Source organism: Rutilus rutilus (assembly GCF_951802725.1).
Source record: "Rutilus rutilus genome assembly, chromosome: 17".
Lineage (NCBI taxonomy): Eukaryota > Metazoa > Chordata > Actinopteri > Cypriniformes > Leuciscidae > Rutilus > Rutilus rutilus.
The window spans coordinates 32,651,448-32,677,374 of NC_140230.1; the positions used below are offsets into that span (position 1 = coordinate 32,651,448).

General features: G+C 37.8%; 2 protein-coding genes across 2 annotated transcripts; one reads left to right on the forward strand and one right to left on the reverse strand.

The window, feature by feature from the left end:
* The first annotated feature begins 313 nt into the window (after positions 1-313).
* On the forward strand, positions 314-21,148 carry col28a1b (collagen, type XXVIII, alpha 1b). Its single transcript, XM_084385459.1, has 35 exons — positions 314-404; positions 826-962; positions 1,223-1,788; positions 3,560-3,580; positions 5,802-5,861; positions 5,939-5,992; positions 6,091-6,135; positions 6,227-6,253; positions 6,742-6,786; positions 6,874-6,918; positions 8,053-8,106; positions 8,544-8,612; positions 9,241-9,309; positions 9,392-9,460; positions 10,685-10,753; positions 10,846-10,914; positions 11,172-11,240; positions 11,777-11,845; positions 11,946-12,017; positions 12,115-12,183; positions 12,261-12,332; positions 12,458-12,526; positions 15,007-15,075; positions 15,149-15,217; positions 15,332-15,400; positions 15,515-15,583; positions 16,277-16,345; positions 16,467-16,535; positions 16,778-16,858; positions 17,001-17,036; positions 17,896-17,932; positions 18,026-18,580; positions 19,384-19,460; positions 20,194-20,419; positions 20,499-21,148. The coding sequence occupies exons 2-35, from the start codon at positions 833-835 to the stop codon at positions 20,669-20,671; spliced, it is 3,411 nt and encodes a 1,136-aa protein (XP_084241585.1). The 5' UTR covers positions 314-404; positions 826-832; the 3' UTR covers positions 20,672-21,148.
* On the reverse strand, positions 20,757-25,161 carry c1galt1b (core 1 synthase, glycoprotein-N-acetylgalactosamine 3-beta-galactosyltransferase 1b). The gene is made up of 3 exons (XM_084385461.1): positions 24,177-25,161; positions 22,885-23,534; positions 20,757-21,333 (listed from the first exon to the last, which is right to left on the reverse strand). The coding sequence occupies exons 1-3, from the start codon at positions 24,328-24,330 to the stop codon at positions 21,157-21,159; spliced, it is 981 nt and encodes a 326-aa protein (XP_084241587.1). The 5' UTR covers positions 24,331-25,161; the 3' UTR covers positions 20,757-21,156.
* Positions 25,162-25,927: the final 766 nt, after the last annotated feature.

Here is a 25,927-nt window from a genome sequence, read left to right on the forward strand (position 1 = left end):
TTCTCCAAACAATCTCTCAGCATTCATCTCCAAAACAGATCTAAACAGCAGATTCCTGTTTAACACCACATTAAATAACAAAAATATAATAAAGTATATTTTTTTTATACCATAATACAACATATATGCTATAAATATATTTAATAAAATATAAATAACAATAAAAAAAAATAAAAAATTATTAGATGGTTACACGTATTAGATGTAGGTCCTGTCCTTTCGAGAGAGTGCGTGTATGTGCGTGTGTGCGTGTGTGTGTATATTCAGTCATGCATCAGATTGTTGGGTCTGTGATGTTGGGCTGATGTTCAGTGCAGAACTGAAGAGACTCAGTCAGAACAGAAAGTTCTCCACAGAGAAGACATGAGCATGTGGATATTCCCTATATTTGCATAACAGGCAAGGTAAGTGCTTTATCCTTTTCCATATTATTGTTCTAATATATGTTCCTGCTTAAAACAACATTTTAACATTAAATAATCACACAACTAAACATAGAATTGATCATTAATGTTAAAAGTACACATTAAACATTGTTGCATGATGTATTTGTGGATTTAAATTGGTCTTTGTTTAAAATGCACAAGTTCTGATTCATTACACTTGATTTATTAGACATTATTATGTTTGTTTAGAAATATCTGAGGACCATGTTCTGCTGTGTTTGAACATCTGAAAAGTGTGTATTCAAACAACAAGAGAGGGACGCTACCTCTTTTTTTAGCCACTTGTGTTGGACTTTTTATAATGCATGCTATAATATGCACCATAAACAGATTTTTAAGATGCACAGGTCTGAAAGATATTTTTATTCGACTGTCTTAGGTTAGGCATGAATGAAAGCATGGCCAAAGTGTTTTTTCTGAGCTTGTTGCTTTGGCTGCTTGTACCTGCGGCCAGATGCCAGAACAGAAGACAGTCTGGAGAAACACTGAACAACCTCACCACAAAACAGGACAATGGTAAATGCATTAGCGTTTTCCTCAGTGCCAGTGCATCATTTATTGTGTTGACTAAGTCTTTGCATGTACAAAAGTGAAAGTTAGATATCTTTACTATCTCAATTGTCGGCATGAACTACATTTTAATAATCTTAAGAGCCTTTTGTGTTATGGAAAGGTTATAGATGTTAAAGGATCTTCAAGGAACCATGCCAATAAGAACCTATATTTTTGTATGTGTGCTTTAAGAGTTTATGCTATAGTTTCCTCTATCGTTTCAGAGCTGGTATGTCCACTCGAGATCGCATTCATCCTGGACAGCTCAGAGAGTGCGAAGAGCTTTCTGTTCGAACAAGAGAAAGCGTTCGTGCACTCCTTCAGCCGGCGTGTGGCTCAGATGCAGGTTTCTGACTGGCATCTGAAGACTCGTTTGGCGCTCCTCTACTACAGCAGTTCAGTGCATATCGACCAGCGCTTCACAGACTGGCAAGACTTTGACGTCTTCGTGAGTAGATTGTCAGACGCCATCTACATCGGTCAGGGAACGTATTCGACATATGCCATATCCAACGCCACCCAGCTCTTCACCAGCGAGACCAAGCAGCAGAGTGTTCGGGTGGCCCTGCTCATGACCGACGGCAGCGACCATCCGAGGAATCCCGACATCATGACGGCGGTCGCTGAGGCCAAGGGCCACAACATTAAGATCTTCACCATAGGCTTATCAAACCTGGCGAAGGACAACGTGAACAGTGCCAAGCTGCGGGTGGTAGCGAGCAGTCCAGCCCAGCAATACTCCTACAGCCTCACTGACCCCAAGCTGGAAGAACGGCTCCTGCAGCAGCTCGTGAGATGTTCAGTTCATCTGTCGGCCTCTTTAGCTTTAGCAAGATCAGACATCGTCATAATCACCCATATTATAAATATGCAAATAAAGGATTAATTAAAACAAATGGGAGAGAAAGATGCATACAAATAGCACAATCAGATTATACAATAAACAAAAACGATCAATAGTGAATTGAGAAACTGCACTTCTAATTGAATTCTTTTCAATACATTTTTCCAGAACTTTTCAAATATTTTAGTTTCTATTGAGATACATCACTTCTTAGCATTTTGAATCAAATTAAATCATGATTCCATGGGCTTCAGTGAAAAAACACAAAAATTACATTGTGCAACAGAATGAAGTGTGAAAATATGATTATAATGTATTATTATTTAAGATTTTTTAAATATTAATATATATATATATAATAATTGAAACTTAATGTATTTCATTGAAAATTATATATAATCATGCAACGCCCTTTAGCTGTTCTAAATTCACTGTAAACCACAGCTTCATGGGGCTTGTTGCTTTTATAAAACGGTTAGTCCATACAAATATTTATTTTAATGAGGTCACAGGTGTATGTTTGTAGAGTAATGGCACAACCAATCAGAATGAAGGACCGGAACTATCGTAACCATATATTTCTAACTATTTGTAATATATATATATTTTTATTTCATTTTTACTTTGATCAATTTTTAAGACTTAGACCTATGGAGAGCAAATTTGATTTGTTAAAAACAGAAAAGAAAAAGGAAAAAGTTTGAAAAAAAAATGTATGACCTGCCCATACTCTGGAGTTAGAAGATTTGCATTCTTGAACACTTTTAATAAAGTAAATAATAGGCTAACTCATTAAAAAAATAAAAATGCATTTGGGAACGTTTTTTGCAATGTTGGTGAGACAGTGAAAATTATTTTGCAATCAATTTGCTAACTTTTTTTCTAATCGATTTTGCTAACTAGCTGACTACCAGCTAATGCTAACTAGCTAAGTGTGACCTGCAAGCTGCCATCTTTGCTTATGGTCACTCAGTCACACCAGTTCTGGGTTCAATGCTCTGCAAGTCATTACAACCATGCATGTAAATTAAAAACCATATTAAACAGAACAGTTTTGGATAATTCTAACTCTAAATTATGAATAGCCATGTTTGAAGATGATGTAAAATGCTGATAAACACACACCTGGGACTTGGGTCAATAAGAAATCACATAGCACATTGCAGATTAGCAACTAATTATTCTAATGCATATGTGTGGTTGAACATTAATAATCGCTCAAAAGATCTTGGCAAACACATTGAAACATGCACACTCACACTTCTCTGTTTCTGCACAACATTTGCAGAGATTTAGTTGCACATGGACTGAAATACCCATTCATTATAGTTTTGATGCAATAGTTTTGATCTTTTTTTACAGCCTAGAGGAAATGTTGCCGTTATTTTGGGTCAGAAAATGGATGCTCTAAAAGATTCTATTCGTGAGGGTTTGAGATACAGTAACTAGTGTTTGGTCTTCTGTCCTGAAGCATTGTTCACACATCAGTGGGTGAATCAAATCTGTGTGTGAGGGATTTTCCCAATAAACACACAAGGGCGGGTCTGCCCACTGAAATGTCAAGCGCTGTCTGTGATCACACAATATGGGTCTCTTAGAAATGCATAATTATGCTTCCCATGTAATGCACGGAATTTGGCTATAAATTGGACTTGTTTTGGTACTGAAATAGATTTGTGTTCTAATTCTTATTTCTCTTTTCATTTTTTTTTTTCAGGAAATAATTGCAAAGAATGAAGTAAGTACTGAACTATCAAGAAGAGTGGCCCTCAAACTATTCAGACACTTGGCAACCAAGTGGCATTAAGCTACAAAACCACACAGGTTTCATAATTCTCAATATCCCCTCATACTGAATTAATAACTCAAATGTATTAAATTAATAACTAATAATGAAATATACAACTACTATGTCCAACTTTACCCAGATACACTTGTGAAAATCAATATATAGCAAATCTCAGCTGTGTGATTGTTTATATTGACGCAAAAATGTAAACTGTATAATCATACAGCTCTATATATAAAGATGGCTATATATTATATCCAGTTTTATCTGCATACATGCAGTAAACTCACAGCACTCAGTCAAAGCGAAAATATAGTAAATCTCAACTGCCTGATTTTATTTTGTCTCAAAATGTCAGTATTTGATTGCTCAGCTCTTTATATAAAGTTGGATATACAGAGGTTGGACAATGCAACTGAAACACCTGGTTTTAGATCACAATCATTTATTAGTATGGTGAGGGCCTCCTTTTACAGCCAATACAGCATCAGTTCATCTTGGGAATGACAGATACAAGTCCTTCACAGTGACCAGAGGGATTTTGAGGGATTTTTTTGAGGGATTTTCCAGAACAGGGTCCAGGTCACTATATGATAATGGTGGAGGAAAACATTTTCTAACTCGCTCCTCCAAAACACCTCAATAATCTTCAGATCTGGTGACTGCTGCAGACCATGGGAGATGTTCAACTTCACTTTCATCTTCATCAAACCCTTCTGTCTCCAGTCTTGCTGTGTGTATTATCATGCTGATACACGGTTTGAACATCAGGTGCTCATGATCCTCCAGAATGGTCCGGTAGTCCTCGGCAGTGACGTGTCCATCAAACACAGTCAGGATTGTCATGATATTGCAGCTCAAACCATCACTGATCCACCCGTGCTTCACTCTGCAGCAACTGTCCGGGTGTTCAGACTCTTTAGGGTCTCTCCACACCGTAACTCACACGGATGTGGGAAAGACAGTGAAGGTGGACTCATCATATGTGTTTCACATTGTCCACAGCACAAGATTTGCATTGTTGGCACCACTGAAACCAACATTTGCCATTGAAACGAGTGACCAAAGGTTTGGCTATAACACCGAGCATGAATATAGACTCTGTGGAGCTCCTGAAGAACAGTTTTGGTGGAAACTTTCAAGGTGCGCATTTAATTCTGCAGTGAGCTGGGCAGCTGTGGTTTTATGCTTTTTGCATATAATCCGGATTAGTACCTGGACATCTCTGTCAGAAGCTTCCTCTTGCGTCGACAGTTACTCCTGTTGGATGTGGTTAGTCCTCTGTAGTTTAATGCCGACATTACCCTGGATATTATAGCTCTCGATACACAAAGACTTGCTGTCCTGATCACAGATGAGCCAGAGACACACACCAATAATTTGTCCTCTTTTGTCTCGCATTATGTTGTGTGGATGTTATGTGGATTGCAATAATTTATGTACAGCTGTGCTATTGCTCTGCTAATTCAACCTTCACACTCTCACGGCTCTTACTGATGGAATGTAAATCAGTGGAGATTGGCCACCAGGCGTATATATAGGCATGAAATCTCCAACACTATATTGGCCAGTGTTTCAGTTTCATTGTTCAACCCCTGTATAAGTGTGTCCAACTTTATTAAAATACAGTACATGCCTATTTACAAGCAATCAAGCTGAAAATCTCAACTGCTTGATTGCTTGTCGTCACAAAATGTGAACTATATTATTGTCCAGCTCTAATCTGCTTAATCTGAAAATATGTCTTGAAAATATTAAGGTATTATAAACATTAACATCATGATTTGCAACAATGTGAAATGTGAAAAGTGCTATACAAATACATTTGACCTGACATGATTAAAGGGATAGTTCACCCAAAAATTAAAAACTTGTCATCACTTACTCACCCTCAAGTTGTTCCAAATCTGTATGAGAAAACAAAATACTATGGAAGTCAATGGCTACCATCAACTGTCTGGTTACCAACATTCTTTAAAATATCATCTTTTGTGTTCAAAAGAAGAAAGAAACTCATAGAGGTTTGGAACAACTTGAGGGTGAGTAAGTGAAGATGACATTTTCATTTTTGGGTGTACTATCCCTTTAAGCAAAGCATATCACACCAAAAACAGCTCGACTTGAACAGTGCTGATTGCAAACTACCTGTTGGTTGTATTTCTCTTGCCAGTGCCCACGAGCACCGGTGTGTTTGTGTGAGAAAGGTGAACGAGGTCTTCCAGGAGCTTCTGTGAGTATTGCTGGGATGGAATCGAGGCCATTTTCCTTCACTAATGGCATTCATGAAGAAAACTCTATTTTGTTTAGGGTAAAAAAGGAGACCAAGGTTTTGAAGGACCGCCTGGTTCAAAAGGCTCAAGGGTGAGAGTGAAAATAATGACCATATGTGTTTAAAGGAATTACGATGATTAGATCTGTAGTTTATTGTTGTTGACGCACTGGTCTGACTGATTTTACAGGGAGAAACCGGAGCACCTGGTCTTCCAGGAATCAATGGTCCAGAGGTACATCACATCTTCATATGGTCAGTTTAGACATTTTGTCTCACTGACTCTCTGACTAACACGGTTCTTGTTTCTGGTTTCTCATCCACAGGGAAGACCTGGGTTCAAAGGTGATAAGGTAAAATATCTGAGTTTTATCTTTTGCATATGCATTTGGGTTGTTGCAATTAATCTGTTAACATTTCCATGCATCGTCCAAACCAGCCACAAGAGTATCTACTAAGATTGCAAAATCATTAGCATGCAAATTAGAAAGCACTCTTAAAAATAAAGGTTCTTTATTGGCTTTGATGGTTCCATGAAGAACATTTAACATCCATGGAACCCTTTTCATTGCACAAAAGGTTATTTATAGTGGAAACATATTTATTTAGATTATTAAGATTAAGATTATTTCATTTAAGAACTGTTCACTGAAAGGTTATTTGGGGAACCAAAAACTGTTCTTCTATGGCATCGCTGTGAAAACTTATGTTGTAGTTTTCAACGAGTGTACTTGTGGCTGGACTGGACAGAGAAACGCCTCAGCTTCATTAATACTACTTTCACTGTTCTCACACATTCTGTTCCACAATACAATAACTGAAGTCTTGAGTCATGTTTTAGGGGGATCAAGGGAACTGTGGACCACCAGGGCAAAAGGGACATAAGGTAAGTCTTCTCTATTGTTCTATGAATTACTATTGCTCTGAAATATGCCACATATGATTGATCAAAGTTGTATGTGTCATTTCACAGGGCACTGAAGGGCCTCCAGGACCGAGGGGCCCCAGAGGAGAGCAGGCACAGTACAAACATCTCTTTACATATGACATATTATATGCCACATTTCAGGTTTCAGCTGAATTCATGATGCATAACATGAACTGTATTTGTATTTTTATCATTTGATAATGATAATTATTTAATAACTGATTATTTAATTGAATTCTGTGAGACCCTTAAGTAAAGATTCCTTTATGGCATGCGTAATATTTAACAGTAGAACACACTTAAAGCTCCAATTTATGTTCGGAAAAAAATTATTCTTAAAATAAACACATTATTAATAGTCGGGCACTCTCATTCATCTTAGCCTGTATTATTCTGAACACATTAACATAATTGTGTATCTCATCCATACATACAATCTACTATAAACACAAATAAATAAACAACATTTATATAGCAGTAGTATAATGCTATTTTTGATGCCACTATTTAAAAACATTATCTGTGAACAAAAGCATTTTTTTAAATTTTAACATAAAATACCACTTGTCAAAGATGCAGAAAATGTTTTAAAAGATGAGTGTATGATAGCACAATTTAAGGAGTGAGTTGTGTAAGGGTGATTTCAGACTAAAATAATTTTGTGAGAAGATCAAATGTCATGTGACTAAAGAAAACCGGTAGCATGCTCTTTTTAAAAGGCTGATCTTTTCATTCGGACACTGCGATTTGCTGTAGTTGTTCTAAAAGCGAGAGAGTGAATATAGATAGCCAAATAAATAGATATAAAACTAAATGCATTAGTCTTATCACATGTTGTCTCATCACATAAACGCAGTGATCATGGCAGGCCGTGGCTGTTTCCCCGCTCTGCACTTATGGAATGTGATCGGCAGATCGCTCGTAATCCTATGCTAATATACACATGTAAAGGAGTGAATTCAGGCTTGCAGGATATTATTCTTTTTCCGAGGACGACTTTGTACTGTGGGATTAGTGAAGAGACTGAATAGCTCTGGGTCAGGTCCTTCAGAACCAACATTTGCACAGTTTAACAGGCTTCAACAGATGCCTAAAAGTGCCATATCAACCTATGGTTTATTATAGGCATGTGGCTGATTAATTGTTACAAAAATTTAATGATTAAAAAATGAATGCATGAGAGTGCAAGACCAATTTTAACATTTTTCTTCATTATTTTACCAGGGTCTGAAAGGGCCTCCAGGGGACCAGGGGCAAGAGGGTCAAGCAGGACCCAAAGTATGATCATATCTTCCGTTATGCCAGACTGTAACTGATATTTGTGTCTTGAATAGAGACAGAAATCTGTGTGGTAAAGAATTCACATTTTAAGCCTCTCACGTTTGGTCTGGAAGTTTTAACAAAGAGTGCTTTGAAAATCAGACACATATATAATTGCACATTCAAATGCAAGAACTCTTAAACTGTCAGACACAAGGAGTGCCTTTATGCTCTGTAAATGTCATTTGGAACATACACAAGTGGGTGATGTACTGAACCCTTTTAACCATACATCACGCTAATAGTAGGATGTTTTGAATATTAAGCCAAAGGTTGCAATGAGGTTTATGGCATTTTGCAGCAAATATACAGTATCAGCTTTAAATTTATGTGAACTTTTACATTTATAAGGAGATGACATCCAAATAAATGACTGACCTTCAGGTTGTTCCTAGGGGGACCGAGGGCCGGTTGGTGCGTCTGGCCCGCCGGGAGAAATTGGAATTGGATTCCCTGGACCAAAGGTAAACTTTTCAGCTGGTTGTTCTCAACAGGACTTCTCTCAGTTCATATTAGACAAAAAAAAAAAAAAAAAATGTTTAAAGCAGCGGAAACATATACTACCATTCAAAAGTTTAGGGTCAATACGTTTTTTTCTTTTTTATTCAGCGAGGATGCATTAAATTGATCAAAAGGAAAAGTAAAGACATTTATAAAGTTACAAATGATTTCTATTTCACGTAAATGCTGTTCCTTTGAGCATTCTATTCTTTAAAGAATCCTGAAAATAAATGCATCACAGTTTCCACAAAAATATGAAGCAGCACAACTGTTTTCAACATCGATAATAATCAGAAATGTTTCTTGAGCATCAAATCAATTAGAAATTAGAATGATTTCTGAAGGATCATGTGACTCTGAAGACTGGAGTAATAATGCTATAATTCAGCATTTTATTAAATAAATGACATCTTAAAATATATTCAAATTGAAAACAGTTATTTTAAATTGTAAAAATATTTCACAATATTACTGTTTTCACTGTATCCACAATGATGTACTTTCTTGTCCCAGAGGTTTTAGTATGTTCTTGTCCATCACGATATAAGTGCCTACATGCAGTGTATTTTATTTGAGGCGTGATCGTTTTAGGGCGACAAAGGAAACCCAGGAAGACCAGGTCCTCTAGGTCAGACTGGCATTGGTCAGCCAGGTCTATCTGTAAGTATAAACAGCCTCTCGTATGACTTTAAAACATGCATCTATCGATTATAATGAGATAATGATACGTGCATCAATGAAGGGTCCTCCAGGTTTACCAGGATCGCAGGGGAACCCAGGAGCTCCAGGCGAGGGACTCCCTGGCCCAAAGGTGAGCAGAGACAGTTGCTGTTCTTGCTTCTTTTTTAGGTCATTCCCTTTTCGATATAGGCTCTCTGACCTTTTCTGAAAGAAAATACGAAATCTACTCACACTCAAATTGTTCCAAACCCGTAAGTCGTTCTTTCTTCTGTGAAAAACGAATGGAGATGTTAAGCAGGATGTCTTGTCCTGGGGTCTCATTTATAAAACTGTGTAAAGGATCCTTACTAGAAGTGTGCGTGCGCCCGAAAGCCAAAAATGGCGTACGCAAAAAAAGATTCAAACTTATAAAACCGTGCGTACGCCAGAACTTGCGCTGAATTCCCTTTATAAATCCCAGTCAGCGAAGATTGTGCGCACATGCGTCTCCTCCCTGAAATAACCATATATAGAGCTTACAACACCTAGTTTTACTATGCATATCCTCATCTGCATATCATTTGCATATGCATATTCATCCACGTGATAACATGTTTAACGGTACAAGACATTTGGAAAATAAGAGATACAGATGTGCCGTCACATTACACTGGTAAAAATAATTTTGTAGCCTATCCTTACCTTGTTTTTTAATAATAAATCAAAATAGTATAAAATACATTTCAAAGAAAGGTTTTCTCAAAAAGTGTCGCCAAACTGCTCCGTCTCCAAAATGTTTGTACGCATGTGTCAGAGTTTGCGTGCAGGTGCGCAAATTTTCCCGTCAAGTTTGTTTTTATAAATCACAACTTGTGATTCAACTCACAAAGTGGCATACGCCTCTTTCAAGGCCTGTTTTGTGCGTACGCAACAGTTATAAATGAGGCCCCTGATATTTTCGATAGTGAAAGTGAATAAAGATAGTAAGGTCAATAAAATAGACACTCTTAAAAGTAAAGTTTCCTTAGTTCACATGATGCCATAGAATAATCATTTTGGGTTCCTCATAGAACAATTCAGTAAACGGTTCTTAAAAGAACCATTTTTTCTTGAAGAACATTTTAAAGTGTGAAGAACATTTTAAAGAACCTTTTTTCACTATAAAGAACCTTTGGATAAAATGAAAGATTCCATGGATGTTAATGGTTCTTCATGGAACCTTAGACTCCAATAAAGAACCTTTATTTTAAAGAGTGCACATTGAAAATCATCTAAAATGAATGCATACCTCTATGTTATTATTTCCATTTAATGTTCGTGTGAATAAAGATATTGAAATATCACTCTTTTAATCTGCTTTGTGTTTGTGTCCTAGGGTGACCGTGGCTTTATCGGCCCTCCTGGTGGACGTGGACCCCCCGGTTATGGAGTCAAAGGTGAAAAGGTACGGTGTTGTGTGAGGTTGTGTGAGATTTTCGTTGGCCATATAAATAGCCATTTTGCCTAAAATGTAGCCCTTACATCCATTCCCCTAAGGGCAACGCGGGACCTCCTGGATCACCTGGACCATTAGGAATGCCTGGCAGAGGAATTCAAGGAGAGAAAGTATTTTGTTATGTTATTTTTCTGGTTTAGCTTTTTTATTTCGACCAATATTTCCTTACTAGTGGTGCTATAGGCAAGCTTCATGTTCTCAATACATGCTTATAGTGTTAGTGATTTAAACAAATCCCTAACCCTAAGTAATAAACACTGTTTGTTCTATATTTATATGCAATATGATTCCTCAAATCATGCATGTTGAGAAGTGTGCTATTACTTTTTGAAACAATTGGAAACATTCAACTGTCTAATATCGAAAGGGGAATCAGGGACCAGCTGGTCCTCCTGGTCAAAGAGGGAACCCTGGGATAGGACTCGTGGGTACAAAGGTAAGACTGCACTTCTATTAGATTTTTTTTTAGAAAGAAAGAAAGAAAGAAAGAAATTTATGATTTTTTTTCAGCAAAGATACATTAAAATGATAAAAAGTGAGATTAAAGACATTTATATTGTTACAAAAAAAATCTATTTAAAATAAATGCTGTTCTTTTATTTCTTCAAAGAATCCTGAAAAATAAATAAATCATGATTTCTACAAAAATATTCAAAATGGTTTTCAAAATTGATAATAATAGAAATGTTTCTTGAGCATCAAATCAGCATATTAGAATTATTTCTGAAGGATGATGTGACACTGAAGACTGGAGTAATGATGCTGAAAATTCAGCTTTGATCACATGAATGAATTCTATTTTAAAATATATTCACATAGAAAACAGCTATTTGAAAATTTAATAATATTTCACAATATTTTACTGTATTTAAAGTAAATTCAACCTTGGTAAACAAGAGGCTTCTTTCGGGGAAAAAAAGTAATTATTCCAAACTTTTGAAGGACATATAATTTTGTTTTGTTTGCTCTCAGGGAGAACAGGGATTCCCTGGAGATCCTGGAGCCACTGGAGAAAGAGGAATCGGAGAACCAGGACCCAAAGTAGGTTGTCGTTTCAACTAAACTGTAATGACATGACCTAAAAGAACAGAATAAAGTATCAAATAATGAAATCAGAGTTGTGTTTGGGTTGATGCCGTAGGGTGAACCTGGATCCCAAGGTTTACTAGGTGAACCAGGTGTACCAGGAGAAGATGGAAACATGGGACCAAAGGTGCCCTTAATAGCATGTTAGTGGTGGATAACTTTACATCCAAAACATTCAGTGGGCATATCTTGTAATATACTATATGATATCTTGTTGATTTCAGGGTAATTTAGGCCTACCAGGGCCCAAAGGACAAGACGGACCTCCTGGAAGAGGCCAACCAGGAGAGAAGGTGTCATGCCTACTAAAATTATTACATTAAAAATATATAATTTTATGTATTAAATTGGTTGTATCTTCCTTCAACAGGGGGATCGGGGGGAGAGGGGCTCCAGAGGCCAACCAGGGCCAATGGGACCAGCTGGGCCAATAGGGGGAAAGGTGAAAACAACTCATTTGACATCTTCATCTTAACAAACACAAAATACTATGTCAAGAAAAGCCCTGTGTCACTGCCGCTGTTCTCTGAATGTTCTTTGAGCTACACTGTCGTTCAATTAAAATAGGGAAAACCAGGGAATGTTGGACTTCCAGGTGTTCCTGGGCCTACAGGAAGAGGCATACCCGGAGCTAAGGTACGTTAAAGGGATACTTCACCTCTGGGAAGATGAATGTGTATTTAAAATAGGTCATTTAAGTAGAAGAAATGTGAAGAAATTTTTGAATATGGAGCTTTCTAGACTGAGAAAAGCCAGAAAATTTATTTTTGGCTTATGTGGATGAAAGACAACAACTCCCAGAATGCACTTGCTTCGCTGTCTTAGGAGGCCACGCCTACCGGTAAGAGTGCGCAGTTTAAAACAACAAAGCTAGCCTACGTGATGAGTTTGCGAGGGATTTAGAGATAGCCCAAAATGTCCGGGATTCGGCTTTTGCGTTCTACAGTCGCCATTCATTCATCATGTTTACTGTGGCGAGCAGGACGAGGCTGACGGCCGCGGGAGAACGGCGCGAGGCCGGTGGCATGATTACTGAGACGCGCCGGGTCTCCCATCTCTCACGGAGGAGCGGGAATTTTTCTTAGCAATGTTAAAACGCACATCAACCGATCACTTGTTTAGCGTTCATGTAAACACTACATTCAAATTCACCAATCGGAATGAATTCAGTTAGATTGAAACAAAAGGTGTGCATGTAAACAAGGAATAGCGACCGCAGAAAGCAAAAGCTGAATCCCGTACATTTTGAACGATCTCGCCCGCCGGACAAGTCCGGGAAAAGGAGGATGGTTACTTACTCAGCTTTCTCCTACTATTCAGCTTTCTCCACAGAACAAGAGCCTGCTAGCTTAGCTTCCAAAGAAAGACGGCTGACACTGTGTACATTCTGACTGAGTGAGATCCCACCCTGTATGGGCGGGCTGAAAACATGCGGAACAACGGCATCTACTGGCTGTAGTCTTTAGCTCCGTCCTTCGGATGAGACGTAAAACCGAGGTCCTGACTCTTGGTGGTCATTAAAAATCCCAGGAGGTCTTTCGAAAGAGTAGGGGTGTAACCCCGGCATCCTGGCCAAATTTGCCCCTTGGCCTCTGTCCATCATGGCCTCCTAATCATCCTCATATACTGATTGGCTTCATCACTGTCTCCTCTCCACCAGTAAGCTGGTGTGTGGTGGGCGTTCTGGCGCAATATGGCTGCCGTCGCATCATCCAAGTGGATGCTGCACATTGGTGGTGGTTGAGGAGATCCCCCCCTTCTATGTAAAGCGCTTTGAGTGCTGAGAAAAGCGCTATATAAATGTGATGAATTATTATTATTATTATTAGCCTCTGGCCAGAAAATCCTCCGATGACGCAAAATGACGATTTTTGCGTCATCGGAGGATTTTTTCCAGACAAAAAATACATAAATCTCTTGTCTCAGGGGGATATGAGGGTGGAAAGCATGGTAATTCTAAAATACTACAGGTTTTCTACTAATACAAAGCTTAATGCTAAATCCTGAAGTAACCCTTTAAAGAAATCAAGCTTTATCAGTAAAATAAAATAAAATAAAAAGCAAAAATCATGGTCACAGTATAAGACACAATGGATGGTGAATGTGAGAACATGTTCCTGGAACAACATTCCAATCAACCAATGAGATTTGACTGATAGGTTTACAGTTAATGTCAAGTTTAGCCTTACGAAAAGGCTTAGGGGCTTCTACACCATTCTTATTCACCTCTGATTTTAGGGACATGTTATGGGTAGGGTTAGGAGTCGGATTATGTTTTTGGACAGGAATGATGATGAGCCATGACATGCCTTACTTGGCAAAATCACAATGACCTACAAGGGACGTACACATGGTCAGGCATTAAACATTGAAACATCCTAGCCTGGCTAATGTCAGACCTCTTGGTCTGGGAACCACATGTTCATTTTCTCGTATTTGAGGCGTGGTTTACGAATGCCCAGAGCCGTTTATTGGGCGCTACGAAAGTCTATCAAATGCGCCTGTACGTAGCTCAGCCAATCGTTTCAATTATACCAGATGACGTATGTAGAGTGACAGCAATTCGACGAGGAAGAAGACGATGGCTGAAGAAGACTAAACTACTTAGAACACTATCTAAGGCTGCATCGAAAGGTAGCTTCGTGTCTGCTGCCATGTTGGATCTATATAAACAAACTGCTTCGGCGTGTCGCATAGACGTCGTCATCGTCTTGCTGCTCCCTCCCCGTTCTGTGATTGGTCCCTTCGCTGAGGCGAAAATCTGGTCCATGGTATCCAGGCTGCCTAGCAGTGTGAAAAAAAATCGCTCTGCGCTCAAGGCAACATGGGGAAACCCAGGCTAGAAACATCCTGAAAATGGTTCCAATCCAGAGAGATTGACTTAATAATAAACAATAGCAATTAATAAATAATTCATGAAAATTAACAAAAACATTAGTTTCACATTTCTGCATTTAAACACACTGGGACAAAAGGTTAATTTACTTCCATTCTAAGTTAATATGAAGATCAAAAATAGATCAACTGATACATTTTTATTGTGGCTTACATTTTTTGGGAGCTACTGTATGTGTATCCACATCAGGAGATCTCATACCATGTTCATCTTCCTGTAGGGAGATCCAGGGCCGGTTGGTCCACCAGGATTTGCTGGAGAAACAGGGATAGGCATTGCAGGGCCAAAGGTAGGAGTGACTTCCCAGCTGAAATCTGCACTGCTCTTTCATGATTCAGATCATCAATTTTGTCTGTCTTTAGGGTGAAAGAGGGTTACAAGGACCCATTGGACCACCAGGGCTGAAGGGAGAAGGCTATCCCGGCCAACCTGTAAATAAAAAACATTATTCATGCAACTCATAATTACAGTAAAGTTTGTATTTAATCAGACATACCAAATTGAATTATAACACACTATATATGTGTTGCTCATGTGATCTATAGGGGCCACCAGGTCTTCCAGGTCTTACAGGAGAGCTTGGGCCAGAGGGTACAGGTTTACCTGGACCTAAGGTAAGGTGATTGATTGCATCGCTCCAATTTTCTTCAGGAAATGTAAACATTTGAATCATTAAAAAATATATTAGTCTATTAGAGCATTTGATTGATAGATATTTTCGGTCACAGGGGGATCGAGGCCCTCCAGGTCGCCCAGGGCCTGATGGAGCACCAGGTCTTGGTCAGGTGGGCCCAAAGGTGGGAAATATATTTTAAACTACATATATTGTATGTAGAATACATATTAGTCTTGCATAGCCAGACCTTCAGACTAACGGCAGAAGGTCTGGACTCCACAGCAGTCCCAAGAGGATGTCTGACCGAGATGTACAGCAACCAATCACACTTCGCTTTGTTCAGCATCACGTTTAGGTGCATGAAAATGGAAAGTTATATAGACCAGCATGCAATTTGTTCAGTAATGTCGGAGCAACAATGGTGCTTTGAACTTCACATACTTTTGAAAATCCAGCGTTTAGCTGATCCTGATAGGCACTCATTGTCACTGTTGTAAACGACAGCATTTTTCTTCCATAAGGGGGTTTGGCATTACTACGGCTTTGCTTCCAGGTGGGCCGTTAAAAAAAACGTGACATACACGTTTCCTGGAAATACTGGAGAGTTCAACCAATCAGATGATGACTTCTAAACTCCCAAAGTGTTTCCCATTTTGTGTTCCATATGCACCAGACATTCAGCCAATGATTCATGTCTGAGGCTGAGACACATACATATACACATAATCAACATTTAGGGATGTCACAATACACTGTTGGACGAGTCTGTTGTGTTTGTAGATACTGTATGTTCAGATGAAAATAGGCTCTTTTTTTTTTTAAGCAGAATATGATTCTTTTCAGGTTTGCTCAGAAGTGTTTTTGTGGTCTGCAGGGCTCCATTGGTCAGAGTGGTCCAGCTGGTCCTCCAGGTTTACCAGGAGAGGGCATACAAGGACCAAAGGTAACAGGAATCTGAGGCATATCAGCAGGATACAGTATTCCTGAACACATTACAGTGTGCTGTACAGTTGTGACATACTGAAACTGTTGGATTAGCATGCACTTTGTTCTGTTTTGTATAGGGTGAGCCTGGATATCAGGGTATACAGGGGCCAAAAGGGTCCCCTGGAGAGGGTCTGCCGGGACAGAAGGTGAGGAGAGTCACAATCATGCATTCATATTTCATACAGTTAGCATGAAAGGAATCCTTCACCCCAAAATAAAAATGTCATCATTTACTCACCCTCAGGTTGTTCCAAACCATTATGACTTTTCTTCTGTCAAACACAAAATGCTCTTTTCCACAAACTCCAAAAATTATGCTTATACGGTATGCAATTACAAAAATGGTGCATTACATCATGTTTTTATAATGTAACTGTTCTGTTTGTAGGGGGATCGTGGGTTACCTGGAGCACAAGGACGCAAAGGGGACAGAGGAAACCCGGGAGAATCAGGATTTTCAGGACCACCGGTGAGAAGAACTGAGGAAATTTTGATTAGTTGAAAAACTCTTCATGCTAGACTTGCTTTTTAATCGTTGAGCATTATGATAGCTGACAACACTATAATCAACATCTCTATATTTAACACACTGCTTCTTCTCACAATCACAGGGTAATTCAGGACCAAAAGGAGAACCTGGTCTCACGGTATGTGCACAGATGAAATAATTAATTTTCTACCTTGCCATTAAAGATCCACTTTTTTTTTTTAATGTAAATTATTATATATACTGTAAAATGGTTTTGCACCTGAAGAAATGACAGTTCTAAACTGCAATATGTTATGCTGTTGTTACATAATCTCACCATACTTGAAAACTATAGGGCCATTTCAAATGTACCTTTCATTTAGAAAGTTCTCGAAAAAGTTGTTTATGTCAACTTCTTTCCTATATCTTCATCTAAATTCTATCTATGAGAGGTTTCAGTCTGGCTTCAAAACACTCCACACTACAGTCTGCTTTACTGAAGGCTAATTACATTTATTTGAAAACTGTGACTATGTTACTGTATATGAATGCTCCTAGACCTCAGCTCTGCATTCGACATGGTGGACCATGATATCCTTATTTCTCGAATTGAACATGATGTGGGGTTGAAAGGAACTGTATTGAACTGGTTCAGATCCCTTTTGAAAGATCATGAATTCTCTCAGTTTTGGCTTCATCTGAGTCCTCAGCTGCAAACCTCTGTTGGAGAGTGCCTCAGGGCTTCATCCTGGACCATAACCCTTTTTTCCCTTAGGGATCCATAGGGAACATGATGCATCATTCCATTGTTACGCAGGAGACACACAAAATTTATGTCCCCTTCAAAAGATCTGGAAAAAATTCACTTGAGCCTTTGCTGGATTGCTTAAACAATATGAAAAAGTTTTGACTTTGACTATTTTCTTGTAAAACATACTATAATAATACTTTTTAAATTTTTTATAAAGCTGAAATGATCATTTACGTTTTATTCATTTACGTTCATATTCTCAGTAAAAAGATTTTATGTTTTGCAGAGAGAAGAAATAATCTCTCTAATCAGATCTATTTGTGGTAGGTAATAAATGGCATATATTTTTCCAAATTTGAATGCGTTGTAATGAATAACACCAAACCTATATCGGATGATTTATTCTGTATTCTCAGGTTGTGGCCGGATATGCAGAGTAAAACCTCTTGAGCTGGTGTTTGTGATTGACAGCTCTGAGAGTGTCGGCCCGGATAACTTTGAAGTCATTAAAGACTTTGTGAATACCTTGATCGACCGCGTGTCAGTCAGTCCGGAGGTGACGCGCGTAGGGGTCGTTCTCTACAGCCACATTAACCTGGTGGTCACAAGGATTCAAGACAGGTTAACGCGTGATGAAGTGAAAGCAGCCGTGCGCAGGATGCCCTATATTGGAGAAGGCACTTACACAGGTAGTGGCATCAGAAAGGCCAATGAGATCTTCCGCTTTGCTCGCCCTGGTGTGAAGAAAGTGGCGGTGGTTATTACGGATGGCCAGACGGACCACCGCGACACGGTGAAGCTGGAGGACGCGGTCAGAGAGGCTCATTCAGCCAATATCACCGTGTTCGCTATAGGAGTGGTTAATCAAAGTGACCCGATTTATGATGATTTTAAGGAGGAGCTGAAGTCAATAGCATCCCCGCCCACTGAGGAGCATGTGTTTTCCATTGAAGACTTCAGAATGCTTCCTGGTATGTCACAATGCGTTCATTTCACACAATTAAAAATGGATAGTTCACCCAAAATGGAGTGTTTATGTCTTTGTTGGCTAAGGCTATTTACACTAACTCCACACACCAATGTCTGGTTCGGTCAAAAAAAAAAAAAAAAAAAGTGGTAACATCTAAATTCTTACAAAAGAAAGGCGGTAACTTCTGACACGATCGACCCGAGCTCGAATCCTCCTCTTTTCAAACTCATTCTTCTCCCTTTTCCCATCACATAGCAGCTCAGAGTAGCCTTTATTTTTAAATAAAAAGGAAGAAAATACTAGAAAATGGGAAATAAAGGGTATTTAATTGTAGGGAAAAAGTGTTTATTGTGTAGGGTTAGCGGTAACGTTAGGTGTTGGCTATATGGGGTGAATGTGATTTCACCAAGTACAACATGTTTCTGGGTCAACATTCCAATCAACCAATCAGATTTGAGGGACAAGGTTACAGTTTATGTCAAGTTTAGGCGCTTCTACATCAGTGTTATAGGGCTGGGACTAAATTTTTCGACAGGAATGTTGTTCCAAGATCAACTAAATATGTTGATTCTTGTCTTACTTGGCAAAATTAGTAACCATGTATCTGTGTGGAAGAGTAAATGCTGACAGAATATTTATTTTGAACAATCCCATTGAAGGGCTGTAATTTGTACATTGAACTGAGACAGAAGAAAGTATTTTAGCATTAACTAAAATAATACACTTATACCTTTAAAAACCCTCAAACATATATAAATATAAACTGAATGCCTTAAATTCATGTTTTCTGTCTCTGTGGTCTAGATGTGGAAAGTAAATTGCTCCATAAGGTCTGTGAGAACATTGATGGATCTATATTCAGCACTACCTCCAGCTTTAAGGTAAAGTGACACACAATTCAGTCAACAAGACCATTAATTAAAAACTCATGATGCATCTAAAGCCGCCATATTTGTTTTAAGAGCTGCTTTCATTGCTGAACTGCAGTGCAGAATTTCTGAATAAAACTAAAAATATATATTTTTTAAAGTACATAAAATTCCAGCCGTGTAACATTCATTATAAATTTATTTTTATTATAATTTTGTGTTATAATTTTTTTTCTAATTATTATTACACAAGCAATTTTCACTTAATATAAATTGAGAGACTGACACATGCTTCGGTCAACAAAACCATATTTAAAAACGTCATCCAACTAAAGGTGGCATATTTGGTCTGAAAGCTACACTGTGTTTGATGAGAAATTAAATATTAACAAAAATGTTACACTGCAGGACATTTATTATTTTATTTCAGCTGATCTGCTCTGCTCTTGAAATTACATCATAACTGTTTTGCAGTTTGACTTCCTTATTGCATTTTATTATGAATTTTTTCTAATTATTATTATGCAAGCAATTTTTATGACTAAATAATAATTTGTTATTATTGTTAAACTGCAAATAAAATAATTGGTTAAACTGGAGGACTGTATTAGACGACAAAAAAGGAGATACGATTTTTTAAGAAGATCTATAATATTGGCTTGATATTTGACGCTTACTGTATTTATGCAAGTACTGTACGTACTCTAGTTATCAAGAGATATTAATATTACACTGTATCAATCAGCCAGATGCATTTGGGGAGTTTGGCGTGTTCCCCTATGATCCTAAATCAGACGGCACGGACATTATCGGGACCATATCACCATATGTGGAAAGGAATGACCTGAACCGCCTCCCGGATTTCTCTCTCACGTCTTTGGACCGGCCAAATCAGCGCATATACTGGACTGACCCGTCACGCAGACCAACTGACCCGCCGCCGCTGCTCGTACAGAACGATTTTACTGCAGGTAAATGCCCATACAGCTGTAAACTAAATTCTGCAAACAAAAGAACTAGGTTAATCCTTCAATTGTCTCTCTCTCGCAGAAGAGGGGTGCCTGGAGCCTCTGGATCCTGGTCCGTGTCGAGAGTATGTTGTTAAATGGTATTTTGATCCTAAGGCCAATTCATGTGCTCAGTTCTGGTTTGGAGGTTGCGATGGCAACAAAAACCGATTTGATAGTCAACTGATCTGCAGAAAATCCTGTGTGAAAATGTAAGTCTTATCATTAGAGCACGGAAACTGATGCAATAGGATGGGATACTAAAAAATAGAAAAGAAAAAAGAAATAAAGCTATGGACCATTTATTATTTAAAATATTTTTGCTTTTAATATTTAACTGTGCACATTTTAAATAACTAAACTGCTCAAAAGAACTTGAACAATTCAATAAATGCATGTATTTGCCACAAAAAGGTCACACTTAAAATGTCAGAATGTGACTGCATTATATAGCAGAATATCAAAAGCTAGACATGAAAAATTAAAGACTAAAGTAAAAGTAATTTGATATGTTGTAGTCTAATGCAGTGACGATTAGACATTATTTTGAGCAAACCAACAAAAAACTATTTCTTTATGGGGAATGAACAAATATTCATACAGTAAAACAATCTGTAATCTTTTTTTAACAATCTTTTTCCATCAAATGTTCTCATTTTTTTGGTCACATTAAACATCTTTGTGTTTTTTTTTAGTTTCGTCTATTGTATTTGTGTTGTGGTATGAGCTGACTGGTGCTGTTTTGTTTCAGGATTAGTGTTGAATCTGTACTTGTATCCAAATGGTCGCAGGTGATGTGCAAAATACTCCAGCGTGTACATGTCTGCAGGTTTCACATAATGAAACGATATCGCAAAATCCGCACAGCAGTCAGGGCCCTGGAAAAAGAGAAAAATTATTCATTTTTGACTAATCATGGACAATGCAAAAGTTATACTTCAATGTACACAAGTCCTATAGAAATCTTTGTTTTAAAACACATTTTAACTATAGTGGGAATCTTATTCATATTTACAATCACTTTAATTTTAACATTTTCTTAGAGCATGAAATATTGCTCCATTATGATGCTGAGAAAAGAGATATTTTTACAGTTTAAAACCAGTAAAAATAGAAAAAGAACATTTGTCGTACAGTAATTGTAACTGCAAAATGTAGTTGTGACTAACTGAAATTACAAATTAAAATAAAATATGAAAAAAAAAAAAGTTTTTCAGATGTATATCTGAGTTAAAAGGATATATTTAACAAGAAAAAAAGGGTGTGAATTTTTTTTTTTTTTTTTTTTCTAAAGCATGTTTTCTACTGCAAATCTGTCTCTGTGTCCGGGTAGGTTTAAACTGAATTTTACATTAAATATTAAAAAATATGGTAAAGGATTCTGATTCACAGTCTCTGCAGTTTTTATTCATGTTCCTGAGTAATTACATTTCTTTAATGATAAATGGCTAATATAAGATTTGCTTCGTCACACTTACCTGTAAAATGTCTGAATATGACAGCACATTATCCGCTAATTTGACTGAAAACGATCCCGTTCACGTACATCTCTAGTTCATTCCTACTGAATGTCTTACACCGGACACAAACATTGTCGCGCAATGGGTTGTATAGAGAGCAACAGTCAGGTCCCAGAAGTAAAAACTACGATTTTTAACGATAACTTTTAAATCTATTTCATCTAATTGATCTACTGTGAGCTGCAAGGTTGTTCATTGATAGTGTTTTCTTCTGTTAAAGCCATCAGAGCGCAAAATCTAAATAATCATGTTTGACACCGGAATTCTTGGAGAAAAACTACATTACCCATGATGCTGTACAGAAAATTACACCAATCAGAGTCGAAACAAGCAAAACACCCAAAAGATCTCTTTAGCCCCGCCCACTCCCATAACACACTGCGAATGATGTAATCGAGTCAATCTCTCTACGCTCTCAAAATAATATATTTCAACATATATGCATATTTTGCAATATATATATATATATATATATATATATATATATATATATATATATAAAATCAACATTTTTTATATTTCTCCATCGTTTTAAATTTTATTATGCTGTAGTTTTTTCCCTCACTAAAACCGTTAAGTACTCAGTCTTTGTACCTTTGTATTTTTGTCAGATAAAAAATTGTTTTGCTTCGAATCAAAGTTTGTAGTGTTATTATCATTCACCTCGTAGCTGATTGGCTTGGTTCTTAATGCTTTAACAAAGACTTTTTTGAAATCCCTATGGGCGAAATGCATGGAAAAAATACTTCCAAAACCAATAGAAAAAGTGGGCGTGCTGTTGCACTCTTTTGTTTCATCAAGCCCGGTGTTATGCGGTGTCAGCAACAGTAACCAAGGAGGGCGGAGCTTAGGTTTAACTGTAGAATGACTCACAAATATTTGCAATGAAAACCTGCCAGCTGCACTCACCCGTTTTGTTTTGTAGTAACTGTAGCCCCAGGCCTGTTTTCCACTCTTTGGGGAAATGAGAAGGTTTTCCGGTGTAAAAGGATTAAATGTTTCTCGTTTGTTTGGATCTCTTGAATCCCCGGGCTTCACTCCCATGGTCTCCATGCACCTTCCCAAGGCCATGTCCTCCACGGAGCTGAAATTCTTGCAGCGTCCCGTGCTGAAACCTTGCACAAATCTCCTGAGAGCCTCTCGGCTCAGGACGTATCCGGCTCCTCCGCTCATGTAACCCTGACGAACAAGCGGCCGGAACCTGTGCCCGAAATAAACAGGCTCCTCAGTGTCATGCTGGGAAAGTAGGTATCTCAGGTTTTCAACCACCACAAATGTGTCGTCGTCCGCTTTGAGGAACCAGTCGGCGTCCTGGAGGTGGTGGGCATGGAGGTACTGAAAGGCACGGATGGTCTTCCAGTACAGCTGAGATCGGCCCTCGCTGACGTTGAGTCCCACGGTGGGGAAGTCGGAGCTCTGCGAGCTCATGTACAGCACCAGGTTACAGTGTTCAGCCCAGGTGGCACGAACGTGCTGGAGCTTCTTCAGCAGATTCTCAGGCCTCGTCATGACCCAACACAACACACGCACACGGGAATACAGGGACTGTGACACCTCATCTGGGAAATTCAAGCAAAAATTCGGGTTTTCACTGATTCAGCAAGGATGAATAAAAAAAATCTATTTTCTATAAACAGCAAAACTGTTTTAAACATTGATACATATAAAGAAATGTTTCTTGAGCAGCAAATCAGCATATTAGAATTATTTCTGAAGGGTCATGTGACACTGAAGACTGGAGTAATGATGCTGAAAATTCAGCTTTGATCACAGGAATACATTACATTTTAACATTTATTACAATAGAAAACAGTTATATTAAATAATAATAATAATATTTCACATTATTACTGATTTTACTGTATTGTTGATCAAATAAATTTAGACTTCTTTCAGAAACATTACAACATCTTACCGACACCAAACTTTTTGAACGGTAGTTTACTGTACGTTTCTCATACAAATATTTTGATCTAAATCAAAAATCTAAATCTGCTTAAATGCTTGAAATTAGTTTTGTAACAAATATAAATTGTGCATACAAATTCATTTCTTTATAAAACAAAAGTTTTAACTATTTTTGTCTTCTTAAAGTTGCAGAATATAAGAAAAAAAATTGAGACTGTGTCCAAACTTTTGACTGGTGTTGTAAACACAATGCCATTATGACTCAAAATATGAGTAAGTTAAAATGAACATACCCTTCTTTTTCCATGCACGACTTTTGGCTTGAGAGGAAAGAGTGTGTGGAGTCGCACGTGCTCTGGCTAGAAGGTCAAATCTAACACTTATGAGTTGCTGAACAAAGAGAAAACCAATGAATATCCCCATAAATAGAAATATGTGCTGAGACATCTAAAAAAAAAAGAGACAAATATTTGAAAACAAGCAATATAACCATTATATATAAATATATATGTTCTGCCACAGAAAAATATAACTTACCATTATCGGTGCAGTTTAGGTCACAGTTTGATTGTTTTCAGCATATTTAAAATGACTTCTTACATTTTAAATCAAGGAGGACGACTGTTCTCTGCTGAGGTTCACTAATCATCTGTCACACCTTTTTTATTGCAACTTGACACATAAAACTTTTATCAGCTGTTATTTACGTCACAGATCTCTTATCCTGGATTATAATGGTTGTACTTTGAGTTATTAAAAATGTCATTTAAAAAGCTCACCACAAAACAATAATATAATCATTCCCAATCTTTTTTTCTCTCAAATATTACATTTACAAATCTGGCTACTGTACAGCACACTATATTCAGTTTAAGCACAGAATATTAATATGTCCATGACATTAAAAAAAAGTGCATTTTCTGTTCTGTTCTAATCTATGTGCAACCAGCATTAGAAGTACAACATTTTCAATTATAGAACACACAAGAAGTGTGGAAACTAGTTGAGCAAGGATGACCTCTGTGTCACAGTGGGTCAATCCTCAGAGTAAAACTTAAAAGCTCCTTGAAAGTCTAAAGCAATTTTCTCAAGATTGAAGATCAAGATTTCCTGGTCTGCCTTCCACTTTAAGTTAAGAAGCTACTGGAGACTCGCATAATTGCATATAATTGTCAAACAGAAAAAAACATTTCATGAAGAATCTCAGTATACCTCCTACAGACTGCGATTTCAGCAATCTTATAAGATCATTACAAATCACACTGTACGACATGGATCTAATAAACTTGGGCACGACATGTATGATCTTGTATTGAATCTTTAGTTAGAAGAATAAAACGTCATCAGCATGCGCTAGTGGTGAACAAACTGAGCAAGATGAATAGTGTTTTTTATGTGGCACTATTCCTTTAAGCTAGTTTTAGCGTCATGTCGCCTTGATCGATACGTCATTTCATGTTGCATTATCACTGGCTATAGACGGGTCGTAGCAGCAAACACACTGTGAGATGGTCATCCTACATCTTTGACACATTGTCACAGGCTATCTTTGTCGTCTTTGAACCTCTCACAGTACGACGTAGGAGCACCGTTTATGAGCCACGACCAAAGAAATCGCCACGATTGTTTCAAGTTGATCATCTTTCATCTGAAACAGCCCCAAATCATACAATGTATACCATGCATTATACAGAGATTACCAAGACTTTAGAAGAATGACAGGACAAATACAGTTATTCTACTAAACATTATGTGAAACACTGTTCCAAAACCTAGTAAGCTGCAACTAACTGAAATGGAACATCATACGTTTGGGACACTTTAGATAGGCGGCAACTCGCTTGAAAAGCTTGATACTTTTAGATTTAACTTTAAAATTAAGAATACTTCTCAGAATTTGTCACTGAGCTCTTTGGGATGCATTATGGGATTTTTTCCTCACAAAAGGAGGGCCAAAAGAAGGTACAGTATTTTAGAGAACAGCATAATCATACTTCCTGGAACAGCCTGTGCATTGGGAGTGCCTATGATGCCTTAAAATACT